Source organism: Mus caroli, unplaced genomic scaffold, assembly GCF_978045245.1.
Source record: "Mus caroli unplaced genomic scaffold, Mus_caroli_1 scaffold_10, whole genome shotgun sequence".
Taxonomy (NCBI): domain Eukaryota; kingdom Metazoa; phylum Chordata; class Mammalia; order Rodentia; family Muridae; genus Mus; species Mus caroli.
The window spans coordinates 104,170,657-104,193,551 of record NW_028227265.1 but is presented as its reverse complement, the minus strand read 5'-3'; the positions used below and the strand labels follow the sequence as shown (position 1 = coordinate 104,193,551).

General features: G+C 45.6%; 2 protein-coding genes across 2 annotated transcripts in view; one reads left to right on the top strand and one right to left on the bottom strand.

Annotated features, from left to right (window-relative positions):
* Positions 1-4,682, top strand: part of Kcnu1 (potassium calcium-activated channel subfamily U member 1) — an 83,901-nt gene extending 79,219 nt beyond the window's left edge. The window contains exons 25-26 of the mRNA XM_085843490.1: positions 2,161-2,355; positions 4,560-4,682. Coding sequence (XP_085699616.1) covers positions 2,161-2,355; positions 4,560-4,682 — 318 coding nt within the window. The remainder of the gene's footprint in view (positions 1-2,160; positions 2,356-4,559) is intronic.
* Positions 4,683-19,095: 14,413 nt separating this feature from the next.
* Positions 19,096-22,895, bottom strand: part of Hgsnat (heparan-alpha-glucosaminide N-acetyltransferase) — a 31,086-nt gene continuing 27,286 nt past the window's right edge. The window contains exons 15-18 of the mRNA XM_021170698.3: positions 22,597-22,674; positions 20,840-20,910; positions 20,629-20,741; positions 19,096-19,772 (exon numbers count right to left, since the gene is read on the bottom strand). Coding sequence (XP_021026357.1) covers positions 19,591-19,772; positions 20,629-20,741; positions 20,840-20,910; positions 22,597-22,674 — 444 coding nt within the window. The 3' untranslated portion in view covers positions 19,096-19,590. The remainder of the gene's footprint in view (positions 19,773-20,628; positions 20,742-20,839; positions 20,911-22,596; positions 22,675-22,895) is intronic.

Genomic DNA, 22,895 nt, shown 5'->3' with positions numbered 1-22,895 from the left:
AGCCAAAGCCATACAAGCTTCTGGGGCAGTGAGAGACCGAACCTCCCTCCCCAGGCATAACGCCAAGAGTGATAGGATTGTACCCTGTTCCTCCTTTGAGCCTCCACATTTACACAGGAGCATGGACCATCACCTGTGTTTGTGCGCGAGTGTGTGTGTGTGTGTATCTTTTACACATATACACACAGAGAAAAAACTTTGAACGATCTTTATTATTTAAAAAAAAACTTGCATCAAGCAGAAGAGGAAGGTGGATCTCTGTGAGTTCAAGGCCAGTCTAGTCCACAGAGTGAGTTCCAGGATGGCCAGGGCTACACAAAGAAACCATGTCTTGAAACACACACACACACACACACACACACACACACACACACACACACACACACAAATAAAAACATCACACACCAATTTTCAGACTCAAAGATCATACAAACTTAAGGAACTCATATATTCAACGGACTCCAAGCCAATACACTATAGAAATACACATCCATTTTTCTAGTTGTGCTATTCACAACAGTTGAAAAACAAAACCAGCCAAATACTTATCAACATACCAATGAATGAACACAGCGTGGCACATAAGCACAATGGAATTTTTTTTTTATGCAGTCATAAAGAAAAATGAAGTAATGGCTTTTACAGGACAATATGTGCACTTATGTGTTAAGTGGAATAAGGCAAATGCAGAAAGACAAATACCATATGCAAAACCTAAAGAGGTGTGTGTGTGTGTGTGTGTGTATGTTTAGGTCATGAAACAATCATGAGAGGGGAGAATGATATTTAAGGGCTTTGGGGAATGTACAGAGTAGTAGAATACGTAATAGGAAATTAAGGACTAACTGGGGGAGAAAGGGAACCAGCTGGATAATGAAGGTGCATGGGAGGAGAGGTGGGATGGGAGGACAGGGGAGCAAATATCTATATCTATCTATCTATCTATATCTATATCTATATCTATATATCTATATCTATATATATATAAAGACACATACACACACAGATACCATTATAAAACCCATTCCTATGTCCTGACAACCTAAAAAATAAACAATAAATAAAACTCTTAGAAAATCCACATTCAGCCAGCTTGAGAAAACCTACTATGTAAGAAAGATTGTGGCAGAGATTCCGGAGAAGGCAATTTACGGAGACACATCAGACCCTCAAACTGTCTAGACTCAAGCTTGTTTTAGTATGAGAGCTTGTCCCCATTTACTCTTTTGGATTCGTGGATGGAAAATGTCTGGTTCGAATAAGAGTAACCCTCATAGGCTCATATATTTGAGTGTTTAGTCACCAAGGAGTGGCACCATTTGAAAGGATTAAAAGGATTAGTAGGTATAGCCTTGCTGAAGGAAGTGTGTCACTGGGGGTGGGCCCTACATCTTTCTATCTGCCTATGGGTCAGGATGTAGAACTCTCAGCTCCTCCAGCACCATGTCTGCCTGTGTGTCACCATGCTCCCTACCATGATGATAATGGACTAACCTCTGAAACTGTAAGCCAGCCCACAATTAAGTGCTTCCTTTGACATGCATTGGCTTGATCATGGTGTCTCTTCACAGCAATACAACAATGACTAAGACACCAAAGATTCTACAACCCCACTTATCTTACAGCTATAACTGTTTCTGTGCTGAAAAGGACTATGGGAACCCCTTGTGCCTATGAGTAACACCACTGTGTAGCTTTAAATAGGGCACTATTCAGAGGAATATTAGTAGATTCACATCCAAAAGGCCTCAAGAATAATTGACAAAAAAAAAAATGTCAGGGCAAATTCCAGGAAAAAGCTGTCTCATTATTTATATATACATTTCAAAAATGTACATTGATGATCTGTAGGGTATTAATAGCTTGTCATGTACAGAGGGAGAGAACTCTGGGACGTCAGCTTCATGGCTCATTTCTTAGTGTCTACTCCATAGGAACGAGACCCACTCCACTGTTTTGTTCTCCCTGCTTTGACTAATCCACCTCCATACCCAAACTTCCAACTTGCAGTCGATTTTGATAGCGACAATGAAAATCAGTGTTCTGCACCATCAGGACCATTTCACATGGTGATGCTCACTGAATCTCCATGTCCCAATGCCTGTACAATTCATGTGTTGGCCCTTGTAATTTCACACATGGCTTGCCCTTACTTTCCAGTCCTTCTACAACTACCATGTCGTGGAATTACTTCAGATGCTAGTGACTGGAGGCATAAGCTCTGAGATGGAACACTATTTGGTTAAGGAGAAGTCCTATAAGACAACTGATGACTATGCGGCAATCAAGTCTGGGAGGACGCGGTGTAAGCTGGGACTCCTCTCTTTAGACCAAACCGTTCTATCAGACATTAATGTGAGTTCTACTCTTCGTAAAGCATTTTCCTACATCCTTATCCCTCTGTGCTTCTGGAAACAGGTTTATTGGGTTCATAGATAACTTGACAGCCCAGAAATAATAGTTGGGAAATACTTTACACAATATAGCACTATAACTTCAGAGCGCCTGCGCACAGTATGTTTTTATCAGTTGGGTTTATTCTCTGGGACAATCTCAAGAGGTAGAGGATGCAGTTGCTTTCTCTACCCTCCAGCTGAGGATGCAAGCAGCATCTGAGAGGCCCAACACTATGTCTGAATGTGTCCCCTATAGATCCCATGTCGGAAACTCATGCAACCGTGTTGAAGGGTGAGCCTATTACAGATGGTTAGTTGATGGACCATAATGGACTAGGTGTCACTAGCAGGAGTAGGTTTTCAGTTGAAGGTGGCCTTGGCTTCCTTCTCCCTTCTTTCTTGCCCAGGACATCTCTTGCCCTTTCAACTTGTCATGAGACAATGCAGTAATGAGTTGTCATATCTAGTCCCCTTGACCTCAGCCTTCTAGGATCTAGAAGTCCCAGATCTTCTCTGTATCTATTTTAGTCTTTTGTGTTTAATCTGTCCAGGGGTGGCACGAGTTAAGTAACTAATTTCATTTAACAGACCAAAACAAACAAACAAAACAAAAAAAACCCAAACCTTTAAAGGCTTACCTGAGGATGTCACAGTTTCAACCATGTCACAGCAGGGCTCCAGCTAAGGAGTGTGGTCCTGGTTCTCACTAATGCTTCAATACCTAAAAAGCTAAAGAATTCTGGTTGGGGCTAGAGAGATGGCTCAGTGGTTAGGAGCACTGACTGCTCTTCCAGAGGTCCCAAGTTCAATTCCCAGCAACCACATGGTAGCTCACAACCATCTATAATCTATAATAGGATGTGATGCATCTAAAGATAGCAAGGTACTCACAATAAATAAATAAATAAATAAATAAATAAATCTTTAAATTAAAAAAAAATCTGTCCAGGCTAGCTGGAATCAGGCGGAACTCTGTGGCTGGGTCTAAGAATGACACGGGTTCAGTAGACCATGCTGATGCTCTCTTAGCCCAGGCAGCTGGTAAATGGGGACTATAACAAGGTAACATGTTGGACAACTTCCAATGAGTTATCTCTTCATTCAGGAACCAGAGTAGAGTGAAGTCACATCACAAGCAATCTGTTCCTCCACATTTTGCTTTTTGTCTTAGTTTTGATTGACCCTGCATCTGGCTATCCAGTGTCACAGTCAGGACACAGCAGAACAAGGGGACATCGTTCGTAGAGTAGACGCACTGGTTATCAGCTGAGCCCCCTTCAAAGAAGTCTGCTCTTTAGATCTCTGCTCTGCACATGGCTCAACACACACTGCCCAAATGGGCAGGCCCTCTGTGTGTACTGTGCCTGTGAATTCCAGATGCAAATGCCATCTGCATTCATGTGATTCTGGGATCCTCACCTGCAGTTGACTAGTGAGTGAGGGATAGGCCCAGGAAGCTGCTACAGGCACCTCCTGTTGTAGCAGGACAACAGCCGACTGTCCTGTATTTCTGTCTTTAGAGATCTTGAACTTTCCCTGAGGAGTCACAGAACTGAACTGCTATTTAGCTTTCTGGATGTATCTAACCTCTTTGCCACTGCCTTTGAATTGTGACCGCGCTGGCCATAGTTTTAGAACCCAGGGGCTTGAGTTTCCCAAAAAGTGAATTTTTGAACCTGCTGCTTATTAATAATTCTTTTTTTTAATAATCTAGTTTTATTTATTTATTATATGTAAGTACACTGTAGCTGTCTTCAGACACACCAGAAGAGGGCATCAGATCTCATTACAGATGGTTGTGAGCCACTATGTGGTTGCTGGGATTTGAACTCAGGACCTCTGAAAGAGCAGTCAGTGCTCTTAACCACTGAGCCATCTCACCAGCCCTTATTAATAATTCTTAATGGCGGCCAAAATATCAACAGTAAAGTAATGTGCATGAGCATGTGTGACTACACCCACCAGAGGCTCTGGAAAAAACAGAATGCTGAAGGGATATAAACCAATCATAAACTTCTAAAACTGCCCACGTTACGTTGCTACCACAAGCAGATGAAAAGTTTCCAGGTCCTCTAGGTATCAGGCAGACAAAACTCACGTAAGTTCTTGCAACTGTTTGATTAAAGCCCTTAGCAAACACCTGCTCTTCTGTTCTCTTCCCAGCCAAGAAAAACCTTTGGACAGCTGTTCTGTGGCTCATTGGATAATTTTGGGATCCTATGTGTCGGCTTATACCGCTTGATGGATGAAGAGGAACCCAGCCAAGAACACAAAAGGGGAGTATGATGGTTTGAAAGGTGCGAGCCACCTTTTAAGTGTGAGAACCAAGACCACGCCATCTCACTGAAAGCCGCACCCAGAGCTCCAGATCAGCCATTGCATAGAGGAAGCAAAGAGTTAGGCTGATAACATAGCTCTAAGGAAGGCGGGGTCTAAACGGCAGGAACCATGTGATCAGAACACTGACCTTGAAAGGAGAATGGAGAGTCTCTCCCTACTGAAAACTAATTGTAGCCTTTCAACAAGAGAGTTTTACTTGTTTTGTTTTATTTTATGCTTACCTCCATTCATGAAGCTGCTGCCTCTTAGGGAGATGCTCTGGGTTTCTGCTGGACTCACTGAGAATGTTCACAGATGCTCCCTCTAGTCAGTATGGTTTGCATGTTCTTAAATCATCAGCATACTTTGTTCAGACTCCAATTTTATTTAATGGATGTCATTCTCTTTGCTGTAGGAAAGAGAGGATATCTATCTAGATCAAAGGCAAAGGAGCAAAAGCAAAGAGCATGAGTCCAGAACAGCACAGCCATGCAGTTCTAAACCAGGATGGTCACTGTGGGGATGAGAGCAATTAGCAGACTGGGAGACAGAAAAATATGAAAGAGTAGACATGAGTTGGTGGAGCCCATTCCAGGCAGAGGACAAATAAAATTGCTCCAAGTAGTGGGCTCAAGTGAGGAAAGGAAAGAAGGGGAGGGGAGGAAGAATTAAGAGAAGGATGATGGGAAAATACAGTGAAGAGGGAGATAGAGGAGGGATACAGTGCAGAGAGAGATGGAGGAGAGATACAATGCAGAAAGGGATGGAGGAGGGATGCAGTGCAGAGAGATGGAGGAGGGAAACAGTGCAGAGAGAGATGGAGGAGGGATGCAGTGCAGAGAGAGATGGAGGAGAGGCACACTGCAGAGAGAGATGGAGAAGGGACACGGTGCAGAGAGAGATGGAGTAGGGATACAATACAGAGAGAGATGGTGGAGGGATACAGTGCAGAGAGAGATGGAGGAGGGGCATGGTGCAGAGAGATGGTGGAGGGATGCAGTGCAGAAAGATATGGAGGAGGGACATGGTGCAGAGAGATGGAGGAGGGATGCAGTGCAGAGAGAGATGGAGGAGGGATGCAGTGCAGAGAGAGATAGAGGAGGGACACAGTGCAGAGAGAGATGGAGTAGGGATACAATACAGAGAGAGATGGTGGAGAGATGCAGGGCAGAGAGAGATGGAGGAAGAACACAGTGAAGAGAGAGATGGAGGAGGGATGCAGTGTATTGAGAGATGGAGGAAGGACACAGTGCAGAGAGAGATGGAGTAGGGATACAATACAGAGAGAGATGGTGGAGGGATGCAGTGCAGAGAGATGGAAGAAGAACATAGTGCAGAGAGATGGTGATGGGTGCAGTGCAGAGAGAATAGAGGAGGGACAAAGTGCAGAGAGAGATCGAGGAAGAACACAGTGCAGAGAGATGGAGGAGGAATACAGTGCAGAGAGAAATGGTGGAGGGATGCAGTGCAGAGAGAGATGGAGAAGGGACACAATGCAAAGAGATGGAGGAGGGATGCAGTGCAGAGAGAGATGGAGGAGGGACACAGTGCTGAGTGATGGAGGAGGGACACAGTGCAGAGAGATGAAGAAAGGACACAGTGCAGAGAGATGGAGGAGGGATGCAGTGCAGAGAGAGATGGAGGAGGGATACAGTGCAGAAAGAGATGGAGGAGGTATGCAGTGCAGAGAGATGGAGGAGCGATGCAGTACAGAGAGATGGAAGAAGAACATAGTGCAGAGAGATGGTGATGGGTGCAGTGCAGAGAGAATAGAGGAGGGACAAAGTGCAGAGAGAGATCGAGGAAGAACACAGTGCAGAGAGAGATGGAGGAGCTATGCTGTCCAGAGAGTGATGGAGGAGGGATGCAGTTCAGAGAGAGATGGAGGAGGGATGCAGTGCAGAGAGAGATGGAGGAGGGACACAGTGCAGAGAGAGATAGAGGAGGGACACAGTGCAGAGAGAGATCGAGGAAGAACACAGTGCAGAGAGAGATGGAGGAGCTATGCTGTCCAGAGAGTGATGGAGGAGGGATGCAGGGCAGAGAGAGATGGAGGAGAGATGCAGTTCAGAGAGAGATGGAGGAGGGATGCAGTGCAGAGAGAGATGGAGGAGGGACACAGTGCAGAGAGAGATGGAGGAGGGACGCAGTGCAGAGTGATGGAGGAGGGACACAGTGTCGGGAGAGATGGAGGAAGAACACAGTGCAGAGAGAGATAGAGGAGGGACACAGTGCAGAGAGAGATCGAGGAAGAACACAGTGCAGAGAGAGATGGAGGAGCTATGCTGTCCAGAGAGTGATGGAGGAGGGATGCAGGGCAGAGAGAGATGGAGGAGAGATGCAGTTCAGAGAGAGATGGAGGAGGGATGCAGTGCAGAGAGAGATGGAGGAGGGATGCAGTGCAGAGAGAGATGGAGGAGGGACACAGTGCAGAGAGAGATGGAGGAGGGACGCAGTGCAGAGTGATGGAGGAGGGACATAGTGCCGGGAGAGATGGAGGAAGAACACAGTGCAGAGAGAGATAGAGGAGGGACACAGTGCAGAGAGAGATGGAAGAGGTACACAGTGCAGATAGATAGAGGAGGGACACAGTGCAGAGAGAGATGGAAGAGGTACACAGTGCAGATAGATGGAGGAGGGGCACAGTGCAGAGAGAGATGGAAGAGGTACACAGTGCAGATAGATGGAGGAGGGGCACAGTGCAGAGAGATGGAGGAGGGATACAGTGCAGAGAGAGGTGGAGGAAGGATGCAGTGAAGAGAGAAATTGAGGAGGGACGCAGTGTAGAGATAGATGGTGGAGGCATACAGTGCAGAGAGAGATGGAGGAGGGACACAGTGCAGCGAGATGGAGGAGGGGCACAGTGCAGAGAGAGATGGAGGAGGGGCACAGTGCAGAGAGATGGAGGAGGGGCACAGTGCAGAGAGATGGAGGAGGGATGCAGTGCAGAGAGAGATGGAGGAGGGATACAGTGCAGAGAGAGGTGGAGGAAGGATGCAGTGAAGAGAGAGATTGAGGAGGGACGCAGTGTATAAATAGATGGTGGAGGCATACAGTGCAGAGAGATGGAGGAGGGATGCAGTGCAGAGAGATATGGAGGAGGGACACAGTGCAGAGAGAGATGGAGAAGGGCCACAATGCAGAGAGAGATGGAGGAGAGATGCAGTAAAGAGAGAGATGGAGGAGAGAAGAGTACAGTTGTGCTAAGTGTCATTTAGAAGTGATCAGGCCCACAGACAACTGGTGGTAGATCATTCGTAGACTACCAGCTGGATAGCCGTGAAGAACAGCAGGTAAGTCATGCAAGGTCAGACTGCCTATTTTTTGGTCCTGAGTCCTGGCTATTACTTCATACCGGTTGAGACTGGCTGCAAACTTGATATCTTGTTGAGGTGTCTTGCTTCCTACAGCCTTCTCAGGGAGGTCCAGGCTGTAGGTTTTCTTGCAGATTAATTTAGCTTAAAAATTTGGGTGTTTTAGTACTTACGTCTTTGGCCAGGCTTGCATTCTGTGTGAAATTTCTGTGACATACACATCAGGCTAAGATCATATATATATATATATATATATATATATATATATATATATAATCTGGAACACTAGCACATTGTAAAGAGTAAACTGTATCCTTCAGTTCCTTTGGTCAAAGGAGCTTTTCCACCATCAAGTACTAAGCTTGCTTTTGTCTGTCTGTCTGCAGTTTTATGGTTGGGCCTTGTGCCTGTGGGGCAGGTGTCTGCCATTGGACAAGGTCTCTCTACCTTGTACCACACTTTGCCTCAGTGGTCAGAACGGTGCTGGTTGAAAGTTCAGTATATATACTGAAAGCAGATAAACCGAGGGTAAGAAAACCCCACAGAGGTGAGCTATCCCAGATACAGTCTCATTCCTCTCATGAAAATAATGATAACAGCCGCCTGCAGAGAGTTCCGATGCTATGCAAGGTGGGCCTATTGCAGGGAGATGAAGGTCAAGCCCCTGCTGTCTCCTCCAGTGCCTCTCCTATTGTTGTGCACCGATGCAGAAAGGAAAACGCCCTCTTTATGTGGGGTGTTGCTGTAGCTACGCTTTCTAAACTGCAGTCTCAGAATCCATCCTTGGTTTCACCTCACAGGTTTGTGATCACCAGGCCATCCAATGAGTGCCACCTGCTGCCCTCAGATCTCGTGTTTTGTGCCATCCCTTTCAGTACCACCTGTGGCAAATCAGACAGCAGCTCTTCAATTCAGGTTCAAGACAACTCTACAAACGCGACGCCATTGGCCCAGGAGTCGAATTTCTTCAATTCGCACCATGCCGACGAGTCCCACCATCTTTACCCAGTCGACGACACGGGAGAGAGGTGGTCTCAGCACAACTCCCGAGTCTATCCTTTGGACACGTTAGGTGCCAGTGATATTGTTCAAGAAAAATAAAAACAGAAACATGCTATTTTTGTGCCAGTTGCTTAGTGGTCGACGAGTCGGCAAGCCCACGGTGCTGTGGAAGGGACCATCTTATCCAAGTGAATCTGGTGTGATGAATAAAGATGCCCATGATAAACGGTACTGAAGTTCATTGCTCTCTTTCCTTGAGCACAGATGGTTTCATTTGAGCTGAATTAACAAGTCCTCCTCTTGGATAGATGCCAGCTGGAACTGGCACTCATGTGTCGCTGAGTAAGACCTAGGTACATGCCTAAGACAGGGCATGTGTTTAGTAAAGTATTATGAGATGTTGGGATCTTGTCAAAGCAGGGGAATGAGCAGAATTTGGGCTGACCTGGGTCATAGGGAGGGGCTCTTTTGAGAAGGACCACTTCTTGATCCTGGGGTGTTGCAACAGCCCACTTTTGGATGGAAGTTTGAAAACCCAAGCAAAGCCGGCAAAACAATGCTTTATTTTGTCTTTGTGCTTTTTGTTTTTTTAGAAACAGGGTCTCACATAGTCCAGTCTGGTCTCCAACTTAGAACTGAGGCTGTTCTGTCTGTAACCTTCTTGCCTCTGCCCCATGGGTGTTATGACTACAGGTATGTGCTATGAGTGCCTCCCCTTGACAGTGCTTTGACATGCACAACTAAAGGTGGAATTTATGAAATGTGAGGCATTTCATGACAAAACGTGACCATCTAGCATTATGTTAGCCTTGAGCATAGGGAGGCTAACGGCTTGATGGATACTATTTTGGCATCAATGTCAAAAGGGCCCTAACTAGCAAAAGTACATCTACATTATACAAATATGTAACGAAAGACCAACACTAGCAATGTGCTTTCCCACTGTTATGGTTTGTAAATGCTCAGCCCAGGGAGTGGCACTATTAGAAGGTGTGGCCTTGTTTGACTAGGTGTGTCACTGTGAGTGTGGCCTTTAAGACCCTCATCCTAGCTGCCTGGAAGTCAGTATTCTGCTAGCAGCCTTCCCGCTCAAGATGTAGAACTCTCAGCTCCTCCTGCACCATGCCTGTCTGGCTGCTGCCGTGCTCCTGTCTTGATGATAATGGACTGAACCTCTGAACCTGTAAGCCAGCCCCAATTAAATGTTGTCCTTATAAGAGTTGCCTTAGTCATGGTGTCTGTCACAGCAGTAAAACCCTAAGACTGAAGTTGGTACCAGAGTCTGGGGTATTGCCGTGATAGGCCTGACCATGCTTTTGTTTGGAGGAATGCGGATTTGGGGAGTTTGGGTTTGGAAAGCAGTGGAATGCTTTAAGTGGGGCTCAATGGGCTGTCCTAGTGGGAATATGGAAGACTTTGTTGCTGAGAGTGATTTGACCTGTGCGGACCTGGCCCAAGAGGTTTCAGTGGTGAGCTTCAGAATGTGGCCTAGAGACCGTTTTTGTGGTATTTGGTGAAGATGTGGCTGCTTTTGGCCCTTGTCTGAAGAGTCTGCCTGAGTCTAAGGTAAAAAGGTTTATATTAATTACATTGAACAAAAGAAGTCTCAAAAAAGGCCCAGCAGAGACTTTGGTTAGGTCTCATGAAGAGTGTTATAAACAAGGTTGTAAGGGAAAAATCATAAAACATATGGTCCAATTATTAAAGGGGCACCAGGAAGTGAAATGGAACTGAATGCTATATTCTAGTAGATAACAGAGTAAGGGACTTTGGGGCAAGATCCTACCCATCTAAATTTAGACCCAGGCATGGGAACATATACCTTTAATCCCAGGAGACAAAGCCAAACAGACCTCTGAGTTCATGGCCAGCCTGGGACAAAGCAGGTTCTAGGTGAAAAAAAGCTTAAATCCAGGCATGATGGTCTATGCCTTTAATACCAGCATTACAGAAGACAGCCATGCAGATCTCTCAGTTCAAGGTCCAATCTACAGAGCAAGTTCCAGGAAAGCCAAGTTTAGGTAGAGAGGGAGTCAGAAAACAGAAATCTGGTAATAGAATAAGGGGGCCATGTTCCAGCCCCAGAAACCAGCAGAACACAGAAGCTTCAGCCATGTGGCCCTGGTTTTAGAGTGAAAACTAGAACGGACTACTGGGGCAATCGATGCAGGTTAGCTGGAGCTAAACTAGCATGGACTACTGGGGCAATCGGTTCTGGTTAGCTGGAGCTAAACTAGCACGGACTACTGGGGCAATTGGTGCTGGTTAGCTGCAGCTAAACTAGCACGGACTACTGGGGCAATTGATGCTGGTTAGCGTGAGCTAAACTAGCACGGACTGCTGGGGCAATCGATGCTGGTTAGCTGGAGCTAAACTAGCACGGACTACTGGGGCAATTGGTGCTGGTGAGCTGCAGCTAAACTAGCACGGACTACTGGGGCAATTGATGCTGGTTAGCGTGAGCTAAACTAGCACGGACTGCTGGGCCAATCGATGCTGGTTAGCGAGAGCTAAACTAGCACGGACTACTGGGGCAATCGATGCTGGTTAGCGGGAGCTAAACTAGCAATGACTACTGGGGCAATCGATGCTGGTTAGCTGGAGCTAAACTAGAATGGACTACTGGGGCAATCGATGCTGGTTAGCTGGAGCTAAACTAGCACGGACTACTGGGGCAATGGATGCTGGTTAGCTGGAGCTAAGATAGTGATGATTGATAGACCAGCATTACTGAGGTGAGATCTTCTGAGAAGTGTTTTCTCAAGCACAAAGAAGCTGTGTTCCAGATACAGCCAAGGTTGTACCTCATGCTGCAGCTGGACTTGGTAATGTGTAAGAGTCACCCAGGTGGTCCTGGTTTTGAAGGCATGAAGGGGTCATGAAGAGCAGCTGAGGCTTGGCACCGTGAGAGGCCATGAAAAGCCATGGTGAAGATCCAGTCTCAGTTGCAGTTGAAACCGTGAAGAGAGCCTATGAGAAGCTATTTATTGGTGAAGCCTAGTTGCACCAGAAGACCCCAGCATATTGGAGATGCCAGTACTGTGAGATGATCACCAAGAACAGCAGCAGCAGTGGAGTGGATCAACCTGAGCTTAGAGTGCTACAGAGGACAGAGCTGGAGAAGTGACGAAAGCCCTTTGGAGGAGCACAGAAGATCATGTGTGGATCCCAGACATTGAAACAAGAAGCTGTAACATTGAAGCTGCCTTGGAGACCCCAAGACTTTTGAGATGCCAGAGCCATAGGATATTTGCTGAGGAAAGCTGCTAACAGGGAGTGGAACCAGCCCAGGAGAAAGAAGTTTGTTGCAGTCAACAAAGATGAAAAAGGAGTGGAGATCTGAAGACCGCTTTGACATGGAGATGCAGAATTTGCAGTTTGCCCAGCTGGTTTCCTGTCTTGATTCAGGGATTACAGCTAAGTGATAGGATGGATCTCAGAAGGGACTTTGAACTTTGGCCTTTTAACATTGTTGAGACTGCTATAGACTATGGGGACTTTGGAAGTTGGACTAAATGTACTTTTTAATTATGCTATGTTTAGGTATGGCACCCATAGCCTCATGTGTTTGAACAAGCCTATGGGGGCCAACGAGTGGAATATCATGGTTTCAATATGCTTGGCCCAGGGAGTGGCACTATTTGGAGGTGTGACACTGTTGGAGTAGGTGTGTCTCTGTAGGCATGGGCTTTAAGACCCTCATCCTAGCTGCCTGGAAGTCAGTATTCTGCTAGCAGCTTTCAAATGAAGATGTAGAACTCTCAGCTCCTCTTGCACCACGCCTGCCTGGATGCTGCCACATTCCCACCTTGATGATAAAGTACCTGTAAGCCAGCCCCAATTAAATGTTGTCCTTATAAGAGTTGCCTTGGTCATGGTGTCTGTTCACAGCAGTAAAACCCTAAGACAGGCCCTAACTAACAAAAGGAAAGGCGGCTCACTACACTTGAGAGAAAGCTAGATTACACAAATATGTAACGAACGAGCAACACTAGCAAGGCGCTTTCCCCAGCTTGCTTAAACATGTTAACATCTCAAAGCTGGGATCGGACACTTGGTTACTAACAAGTCATGGATAGGAGTATACTATTTAGCATCTGGAGGGACCTGCCCCTACTTTAAAAAACTGATCCAATGACCTCTTCCTGGAAGTCTTCTCTTTTATAAAATTACATTTTAGGTGAGGAAATGCCCAGTATTTCAGTTGAATTTCACTCCAGCCAATACCTTACACACGGGATATTTACTTATCCACGGAATCCTTTATATTAATGAACATAAAATGGTACAACTTACAAAAACTACAGTTACCCAATTGTAAACAGGAACTAGAAATGCAAATAATTTTAAAGTGGTTTAAAGGACAAACTTTGCTCCTGAAAAGGTCTAATGTCGTCTGTAACTGCTGTAGCCACCAACAGTCATGCTATCCACACCCACTTCCCAGTTCTGTTAGTCACCGGGCTGACACACCTTGTCTTCCCTCTCTCAGAAGGTACCTGTCCACTCACTCAGGCCATCACCTTCTTGGGAATAACCTGGACTGGATTAATACAAAGTCTCATCATTTCTGATTTTGAAGGCATTTCTATCCAATGATCCTTAAGGACCAGGGTTTTGGGGTTTTGTTTTGTTTTGTTGGCTAATAAACTCTAAGATACACAGAGACTCTGCCTCTATACAGTACTACGTGTCACAGCTGGGATCCCAGGGGCCATGTCTGCTGGCTGCAATGGTAGTAGCATGCCTGCCTCCCCAGGAACTGCTTATCGGGGTGAGTTTCCTGAGAGTTCTACTCTATCAGGACTCAGTGCTTCTTTTGGCTCAGGGCATCCTAACCTTGACACAGCAGCCAGTTCCGAGCTACTCAGTAACTCTGAAGTCACCCTTTAATGAAGGCTCCGATTATAGATGGGAAGACAGCACAGCCGTGGCTATCCTTATCGGTGCACTGAAGAACTGGGCAGTACCAGGAGTCCCTAAAGCGGCCTGTTCCCATTAAGAACTCCATCAGCATTCTCAAGGGACTCTCAATGGGGAATGTCAAATTTACTTCAAAGTCATACTATTCAAAAATGAAGATGGGTTGGAGAGATGGCTCAGATTAGAGACTGGAATCTGGTTCCCAGCACCCACACTGGGTGTCACACAACTGCCCATAACCCTAGCTCCAGGGGAACCCTAAGCTGCTTCTTGCCTCTTCAGGCACCACATTCCTATGGGGGCATGATCCTGCCCCCATAGACATATCATTAAAAACTAAAGTCTTTAAAACAATCACATCATTTTGCTTTAATAAATGTTTATTTAGCACTTGCTAAGTACAAGGCAGTGCATTTGGTACCACAAAAAATACAGAATATGTAATTCTTGCCATTAACATCCCGATAACAGAGAAAATAATCATCTCACGAGGCAGAAGCGATTAATGCTAGGAGACGGGTATCAGTGAGAACCCCGAAGAGGAGATCAGCTCTGGCCGAGAATGAGATTAGAGGTGATGCTTCCACAATGGGCCCTGTGAAGGACAGATCAAATACAGGTGGGGAGAGATGAGGAGGAGGGAGGGGTCCATCTGGGCTACAGCCAGCAAGGCGGTGGAGACAGGAAAACAGCAGGTGCTGGGATCAGATGAAGTGGGCTGTGGCAGACAGAGATGCCCCAGGCACAACCGAATTGGACAAGATGGTTTGATCCAACTCCTGCTTTATAAAGCTGGATCTGGTGGCAGTGGACCAGTGACTTCACAGAAAGAGGCAAGCAGCTACACTAGAACACAAGCCATAAAGGAGAACAAAAAGGTGGGAGATGGGAATGGAACTGACAAGACTTAGCAATGACATATATACGTATATATGACATATATGGTGTATATATGTGTGTGTGTATGTGTGTGTGTGTGTGTATATATGTGTGTGTGTGTGCATATATATATATATATATATATATATATATGGATATATGTACATGTATAAAATATTTTTTCATGGGAAAGTCCAAGTTAAGTAGTGAAAAGACAGGGGCAGTTAGCTCAGTGCTCTGACAGAATGAATCATTCAGAACTAGGAAAACATGAAGGAGTTTCCATTTGTAGAGAAGGGAGGAGCTGGGCCAGAGATGCTTTGGCCATAGGAGAGAAGACAACAGGAAGCCCAGCAAAGAGTCCAGGGCAGAGCAGGGAACTGACTCAAAAGCCATTCACACATGATTCTTTTTTTTTTAGACAGAAACAGAAACTTTTATTTTCTCTTTTTTTTAATGATCTTTTTGCATTTTCCATTTTCTTTTTTTTTCTTTTTTTTTAATTTTTAATATTTTTATTACATATTTTCCTCAATTACATTTCCAATGCTATCCCAAAAGTCCCCCATAGCGCCCCCCACTTCCCTACCCACCCCTTCCCATTCTTTTGGCCCTGGCATTCCCCTATATTGGGGCATATAAAGTTTGCAAGTCCAATGGGCCTCTCTTTCCAGTGATGGCCGACTAGGCCATCTTTCGATACATATGCAGCTAGAGACAAGAGCTCCGGGGTTCTGGTTAGTACATCATGTTGTTCCAACAATAGGGTTGCAGATCCCTTTAGCTCCTTGGGTACTTTCTCTAGCTTCTCCATTGGGAGCCCTGTGATACATCCAATAACTGACTGTGAACATCCACTCCTGTGTTTGCTAGGCCCCGGCATCGTCTCACAAGAGACAGCTATATTTGGGTCCTTTCAGCAAAATCTTGCTAGTGTATGCAATGGTGTCAGCGTTTAGAAGCTGATTATGGGATGGATCCCTGGATACGGCAGTCTCTAAATGGTCCATCCTTTCATCACAGCTACGAACTTTGTCTCTGTAACTCCTTCCCTGGGTGTTTTGTTCCCAATTCTAAGAAGGTGCACAGTGTCCACACTTTGGTCTTCATTCTTCTTGAGTTTCATGTGTTTAGCAAATTGTATCTTATATCTTGGGTATCCTAAGTTTTGGGCTAATATCCACTTATCAGTGAATACATATTGTGTGAGTTCTTTTGTGATTGTGTTACTTCACTCAAGATGATGCCCTCCAGGTCCATCCATTTGGCTAGGAATTTCATAAATTCATTCTTTTTAATAGCTGAGTAGTACTCCATTGTGTAAATGTACCATAATTTCTGTATCCATTCCTCTGTTGAGGGACATCTGGGTTCTTTCCAGCTTCTGGCTATTATAAATAGGGCTGCTATGAACATAGTGGAGCATGTGTCCTTTTTACCGGTTGGGACATCTTCTGGATATATGCCCAGGAGAGGTATTGCTGGATCCTCCGGTAGTACTATGTCCAATTTTCTGAGGAACCGCCAGACTGATTTCCAGAGTGGTTGTACAAGCTTGCAATCCCACCAACAATGGAGGAGTGTTCCTCTTTCTCCACATCCTCGCCAGCATCTGCTGTCACCTGAATTTTTGATCTTAGCCATTCTGACTGGTGTGAGGTGGAATCTCAGGGTTGTTTTGATTTGCATTTCCCTGATGATTAAGGATGTTGAACATTTTTTCAGGTGCTTCTCTGCCATTCGGTATTCCTCAGGTGAGAATTCTTTGTTCAGTTCTGAGCCCCATTTTTTAATGGGGTTATTTGACTTTCTGGAGTCCACCTTCTTGAGTTCTTTATATATATTGGATATTAGTCCCTTATCTGATTTAGGATAGGTGAAGATCCTTTCCCAATCTGTTGGTGGTTTTTTTGTCTTATTGATGGTGTCTTTAGCCTTGCAGAAGCTTTGTAGTTTCATGAGGTCCCACTTGTCAATTCTCGATCTTACAGCACAAGCCATTACTGTTCTATTCAGGAATTTTTCCCCTGTGCCCATATCTTCAAGGCTTTTCCCCACTTTCTCCTCTATAAGTTTCAGTGTCTCTGGTTTTATGTGAAGTTCCTTGATCCACTTAGACTTGACCTTAGTACAAGGAGATAGGAATGGATCGATTCGCATTCTTCTACATGTTAACAACCAGTTGTGCCAGCACCATTTGTTGAAAATGCTGTCTTTCTTCCACTGGATGCTTTTAGCTCCCTTGTCGAAGATCAAGTGACCGTAGGTGTGTGGGTTCATTTCTGGGTCTTCAATTCTATTCCATTGGTCTATTTGTCTGTCACTATACCAGTACCATGCAGTTTTTATCATAATTGCTCTGTAGTAAAACTTTAGGTGAGGCATGGTGATTCCACCAGAGGTTCTTTTATCCTTGAGAAGAGTTTTTGCTATCCTAGGTTTTTTGTTATTCCAGATGAATTTGCAGATTGCACTTTCTAATTCGTTGAAGAATTGATTTGGTATTTTGATGGGGATTGCATTGAATCTGTAGATTGCTTTTGGCAAGATAGCCATTTTTACAATGTTGATCCTGCCAATCCATGAGCATGGGAGATCTTTCCATCTTCTGAGATCTTCTATAATTTCTTTCTTCAGAGACTTGAAGTTTTTATTATACAGATCTTTCACTTCCTTAGTTAGAGTCACGCCAAGATATTTTATATTATTTGTGACTATTGAGAAGGGTGTTGTTTCCCTAATTTCTTTCTCAGCCTGTTTATTCTTTGTGTAGAGAAAGGCCATTGATTTGTTTGAGTTAATTTTATATCCAGCTACTTCACCAAAGCTGTTTATCAGGCTTAGGAGTTCTCTGGTGGAATTTTTAGGGTCACTTATATATACTATCATATCATCTGCAAAGAGTGATATTTTGACTTCATCTTTTCCAATTTGTATCCCTTTGATCTCCTTTTGTTGTCGAATTGCTCTGGCTAGGACTTCAAGTACAATGTTGAATAGGTATGGAGAAAGTGGACAGCCTTGTCTTCACACATGATTCTAATGTGCCCAGGTCACCACAGAAGAATGGCCTGAAGTACAACCCTGTACTGGCTAGCTTTGTGTGTCAATTTGACACAGGCTGGGGTTATCACAGAGAAAGGAGCTTCAGTTGAGGAAATGCCTCCATGAGAACCAGCTGTGGGTCATTTTCTCAATTAGTGATCAAGGGGGAAAGGCCCCTTGTGGGTGGGACCATCTCTGGGCTGGTAGTCTTGGGTTCTATAAGAGAGCAGGCTGAGCAAGCCAGGGGAAACAAGCCAGTAAAGAACATCCTTCTATGGCCTCTGCATCAACTCCTGCTTTCTGACCTGCTTGAGTTCCAGTCCTGACTTCCTTTGGTGATGAACAGCAGTGTGTAAGTGTAAGCCGAATAAACCCTTTCCTCGCCAACTGCTTCTTGGTCATGATGTTTGTGCAGAATATGAACCCTGACTAAGACAAACCCCATTGTGCTTCTTTAAAATGCAATTCTCACCGGGCATGGTGGCGCACGCCTTTAATCCCAGCACTTGGGAGGCAGAGGCAGGCGGATTTCTGAGTTCGAGGCCAGCCTGGTTCCAGGACAACCAGGGCTATACAGAGAAACCCTGTCTCGAAAAAAAAAAAAAAAAGCAATTCTCCTGGGAAATCTCCAGGAGGGCGTCTGTACGCACAGCCATCGCTTCCATCCCTAAGAAACCACGGACAGCCATTGGTGGGGTTCACTTGGATGCAGAGAGGTTTTGCGATGATTGGTTTCCCAGGGTTTTCTGTGAGATCACACAGAAGCTGCTCATGGGTCCCACCTTACCACATCCAAACCCTGAGAGAGGAGGGAGCATCCCTGTTCCTTTCCTTCCACAGATGAGGGAACCAAAGCTCTGACAGGCCAGGGGATGGCCCCACACCTTACCTAGGAGACAGCTCCGGAGGACCCATCAAAGAACATACATTCTTCTTCCCAGGGCTACATCTCTGGGTACCTAGAGATGCCTAGGTATCATCCAGAGACATGCCAGCACAGACAGATAGACAGAGCTGTAACGAGAGTGGTTTGCAATAACAAAATCTATATTTCAGCTTTCTTCCAAGTGAGGAAAGAAGTGAGTAGCTTTAGATGATGCATTTTGTGGGGCCATCAAAGCCGTGAAAGTGGACAAGGAAAATCACTTTGGCTTTCTAGAGACAATAAAGTTCATGCTATAAAAAATAAATAAATAAAATCAGACAACATGACACAGTCCATTCAAAAAGCTTTATAGTCTGTCACCATGAAACCACGGTGGTACGGTCGGCATGCGCATACACGTGGAAAGGCAGTTTTCAGGAACTAAGACTTGGTTCTTTTTGTTGTTTGCTTGTTTGCGATGCCAGGGACCAAACCCCAGGTGCTGTCCAAGCTTGGAATGGGTTCTCTCTGAATCAAGCACAGTCTACCAACCTCGGCCTCTTTCACAGAGGCAAAATAAAATGTCCAGAGTAAATCTCTGAGAAGTTAAACAAGATTTCCACACGTGTTCCAAATATAGCAATTTCATACAAAATGGAGAAAGCGGAGAGCATGGCATTTCAGATGCGTAAATATGTGAGTCAGAAAGACACAGGCAACTTTCTGATGTCTAAGCAAATCGGTTTGGACACAGCATCCGGAAGCAATCCCCTCTGTGAGGGAGGCTGTCGCCGCTCTTCTCCCAGGCCCTCTGGACTCCTCTAGCTATGTATTTCAGCGGGTGCTGTCAGATTTTCCAAAACAGCTTCTTTTTATAGAGAACGTAGGCAATGAGCACCCAGAGAGCCGTGGCGACTATGTTCTGAATGAGATGCTCTTTGTGTGACTGCTCATCCGCCAGCTTCCACTGGAAGGGGAAGTAGTTCTCAAACACCTCGTGGCCAACATACACCAGGATGGAGTTCATCCCTTAGAGAGAGCAGAATGAGGGTTTCCAGATCATTCATAGAATTCCTGACATGAATCCAATAAATAGCATGAAACATGCACTTGCATTATTCCCCACTGCCCCACATGCATGAGGCAGAGCTTGGCTGTGAAGTCAGTTGTAAATTTGTAGGAAGTAGGAGCGTCAGCTCGCTCAGGAGGTAAAGAGGTTTGCCACCAAGCCTGCTGACCTCAATTCTACCCCAAGGACCCTCTTGGTGGAGAGAACTGACTTCTGTAAGTTGTACTCCAGCATGTGCACACATGTGCACGTATCACACATACACACCATGCGCACACATTCATACACACACTCACACATATACATACATACTCACATATATACATGCACACACACATATACATACACATATACATACATGCACACACTCATGCATATGCACACACATGCATATACACACATACACAGGCACATTCAATATACATTCACAAACATGCACACACACACACTCACACATGGACATGCACACACACCACATATACACATATATACACATATACACATGCAAGCGCATACACACACACACACACACACGAGGCACAATCATATTTCTTATTAAAAGCAATCTGTTGTCCTGGATCACATCCAGCACTTCACCATTTTATACTGCCCGAATATAAGCAGAGTGTATTTACTGACTCTAGGGACTAAACGTGTGACAATGGGGTAGAGGGCTTTGGGACAGGCCAGTAACCTCCTGTGAGCTGGGTGCCCCAGCCCCTGCTGGTTTCTTCCTCAGCTTGCTTCCTGGAAATGTGTCTCTAGACAGAGCTTCAGCTCTAAGGAAGCCCAGTCCTCTGCCGACAGCTAACTCACCTGGATAGAAGAAGGGGGCTCCCGTCCACAGGCCCCTCACATCCACAACTGGGTAGAGAATGAGGAGGATGAAGAAGGCGAAGCAGCCCAGCGTGGTGACATACGAGATGGACCTACAGGAAGAAGAGCGAGGGAGAGCTGTCACACTCCTGGGAACACCCGGTTTCAACATGAGGGCCAACAGGAACACGGCACCCTCTGCCATACTTACCAGAGATTCTTGTTTATTGGAATAAAACCTTCATTTGCAGACACTTTTGTCAACACAATAGAAATAAGCCCCTATGAAGGAAAGAAGCATGTTAAAAATGTATATTACAATCTCAATGCGCTTAAGACAAAAAAAAAAAAAAAAACAAAAACAAAAACTGCTTAGGGAGGATTGAAAAAAATCACCTTTGATTTTGTTCTTTTAACTTGACACCTGTTGTAAGATGTATAACTAATACATTATCCAAAAACATTTCCCAGTGTTTCCTGAGTTAGAGACCATAAGCGATGAGTTACAGTGACTCCTATGGTGACTCTGAAAGGCTGGGGAGAACAGGCAGGCAGGCAGGCACAGGCAGGCAGGCAGGCAGGCAGGCAGGCGCAGGCAGGCAGGCAGGCAGGCAGGCAGGCAGGCAGGCAGGCAGGCAGGCAGGCAGGCAGGCGCAGGCAGGCAGGCAGGCAGGCAGGCGCAGGCAGGCGCAAGCAGGCAGGCAGGCAGGCAGGCAGGCAGGCGCAGGCAGGCAGGCAGGCAGGCAGGCAGGCGCAGGCAGGCAGGCAGGCAGGCAGGCGCAGGCAGGCAGGCAGGCAGGCAGGCAGGTGCACAGCATGTTCTTAATGGGATGCTCCTGCTTTTAAAACCACCGCTTGCCTGGCTGTTTCCAGTCTTAGTTTCTCTTCTGTTTTTGAGACAGGGTCTCACACATCCCAGGCTATCCTCAAGCTCACTATGTAGCCAAGGGCTCGTGGATCCCCTTGCTTCCACCTTCTCATTGCCGACACCTGTCACCACACCCAGGCTTCCTGAGGCCCCAGGGCTTCATGCATGCTAAGCCCTCTATTGAGCTACAACCTTATCCCCTGTCTAGTCTTTCTGATAATGAGTCCCACATAGAGCATTCTTTACCCCTCCCCCTGTTTTGTTTCCAGAGACAGGGTTTCTCTGTGTATCCTTGTCTGTCCTATAGACCAGGCTGCCCCTGCCTCCCAAGTGCTGGGATTAAAAGTGTGCGCCACCACACTCGGCTCCCTTACACATTTTCTCCAGCAATCGTCATTCAAGTGTTTGATATCAAACACTATGCTATTTATTTATGTAATATAGTTTTCTAAGAAACTAAGCCTGAGAATTTAGATATAAAGATGTTGTCCTCCTTGGGACTAGGAGCGAAGCTTGGTGGTACAGTGTGTTACTTGGCACACACCAGGCTCTGGGGTCCAGGCTCAGGAAATAGAAATCATTTTTAAAGATGTTAGTCTGTGAACCCTGTTATTCAAGACAACTGTTCCTCGTCATGCCGAGCCAGCGACTGCTCAACACTTCATTTCTTCTTAAACAAGTGTTGGCTTTAAGAATAGCAATCGGGGGCTGATAAGATGGCTCAGTGGTTAAGAGCACAGACTGCTCTTTTGAAGGTCCCGAGTTCAAATCCCAGCAACCACATGGTGTCTCACAACCATCCGTAACGAAATCTGATGCCCTCTTCTGGAGTATCGGGACAGCTACAGTATACTTACATATAATAAATAAATAAATCTTTAAAAAAAAAAAGAATAGCAGTTGGACTGGGCGTGGTGGTGCACGCCTTTAATCCCAGCACTTGGGAGGCAGAGGCAGGCAGATTTCTGAGTTTGAGGCCAGCCCGGTCTACAGAGTGAGTTCCAGGACAGCCAGGGCTATACAGAGAAACCCTGTCTCAAAAAAACAAAACAAAACAAAAAAAAGAATAGCAATCAGAGTAAAGAAGGATGGCTACTTACAAGGATACAGCACCAGGCGGCGAATCGGGTCAGGATGGCTTTCATCTGATCCTTGTAATACAGCAGTATTTTTCCTGCCTGGGGAAGAAAACAATATGACCAAGAGAGTCACCTAGAGAGTGAATTCTTGTTTCTATTTTCATCGACTTGACCATCTAGCACACAAGAGTTATTTACTAAGTACACGTTCTAGACTCTGGGGATATAAGGAGGAATGCAAATTGACTCCTGTGCCCTGGTGGAGACAGAGCATTAGAGCAGGCAGGACGTTCCGCGCGAAGGAGAAAGCACACACAGAA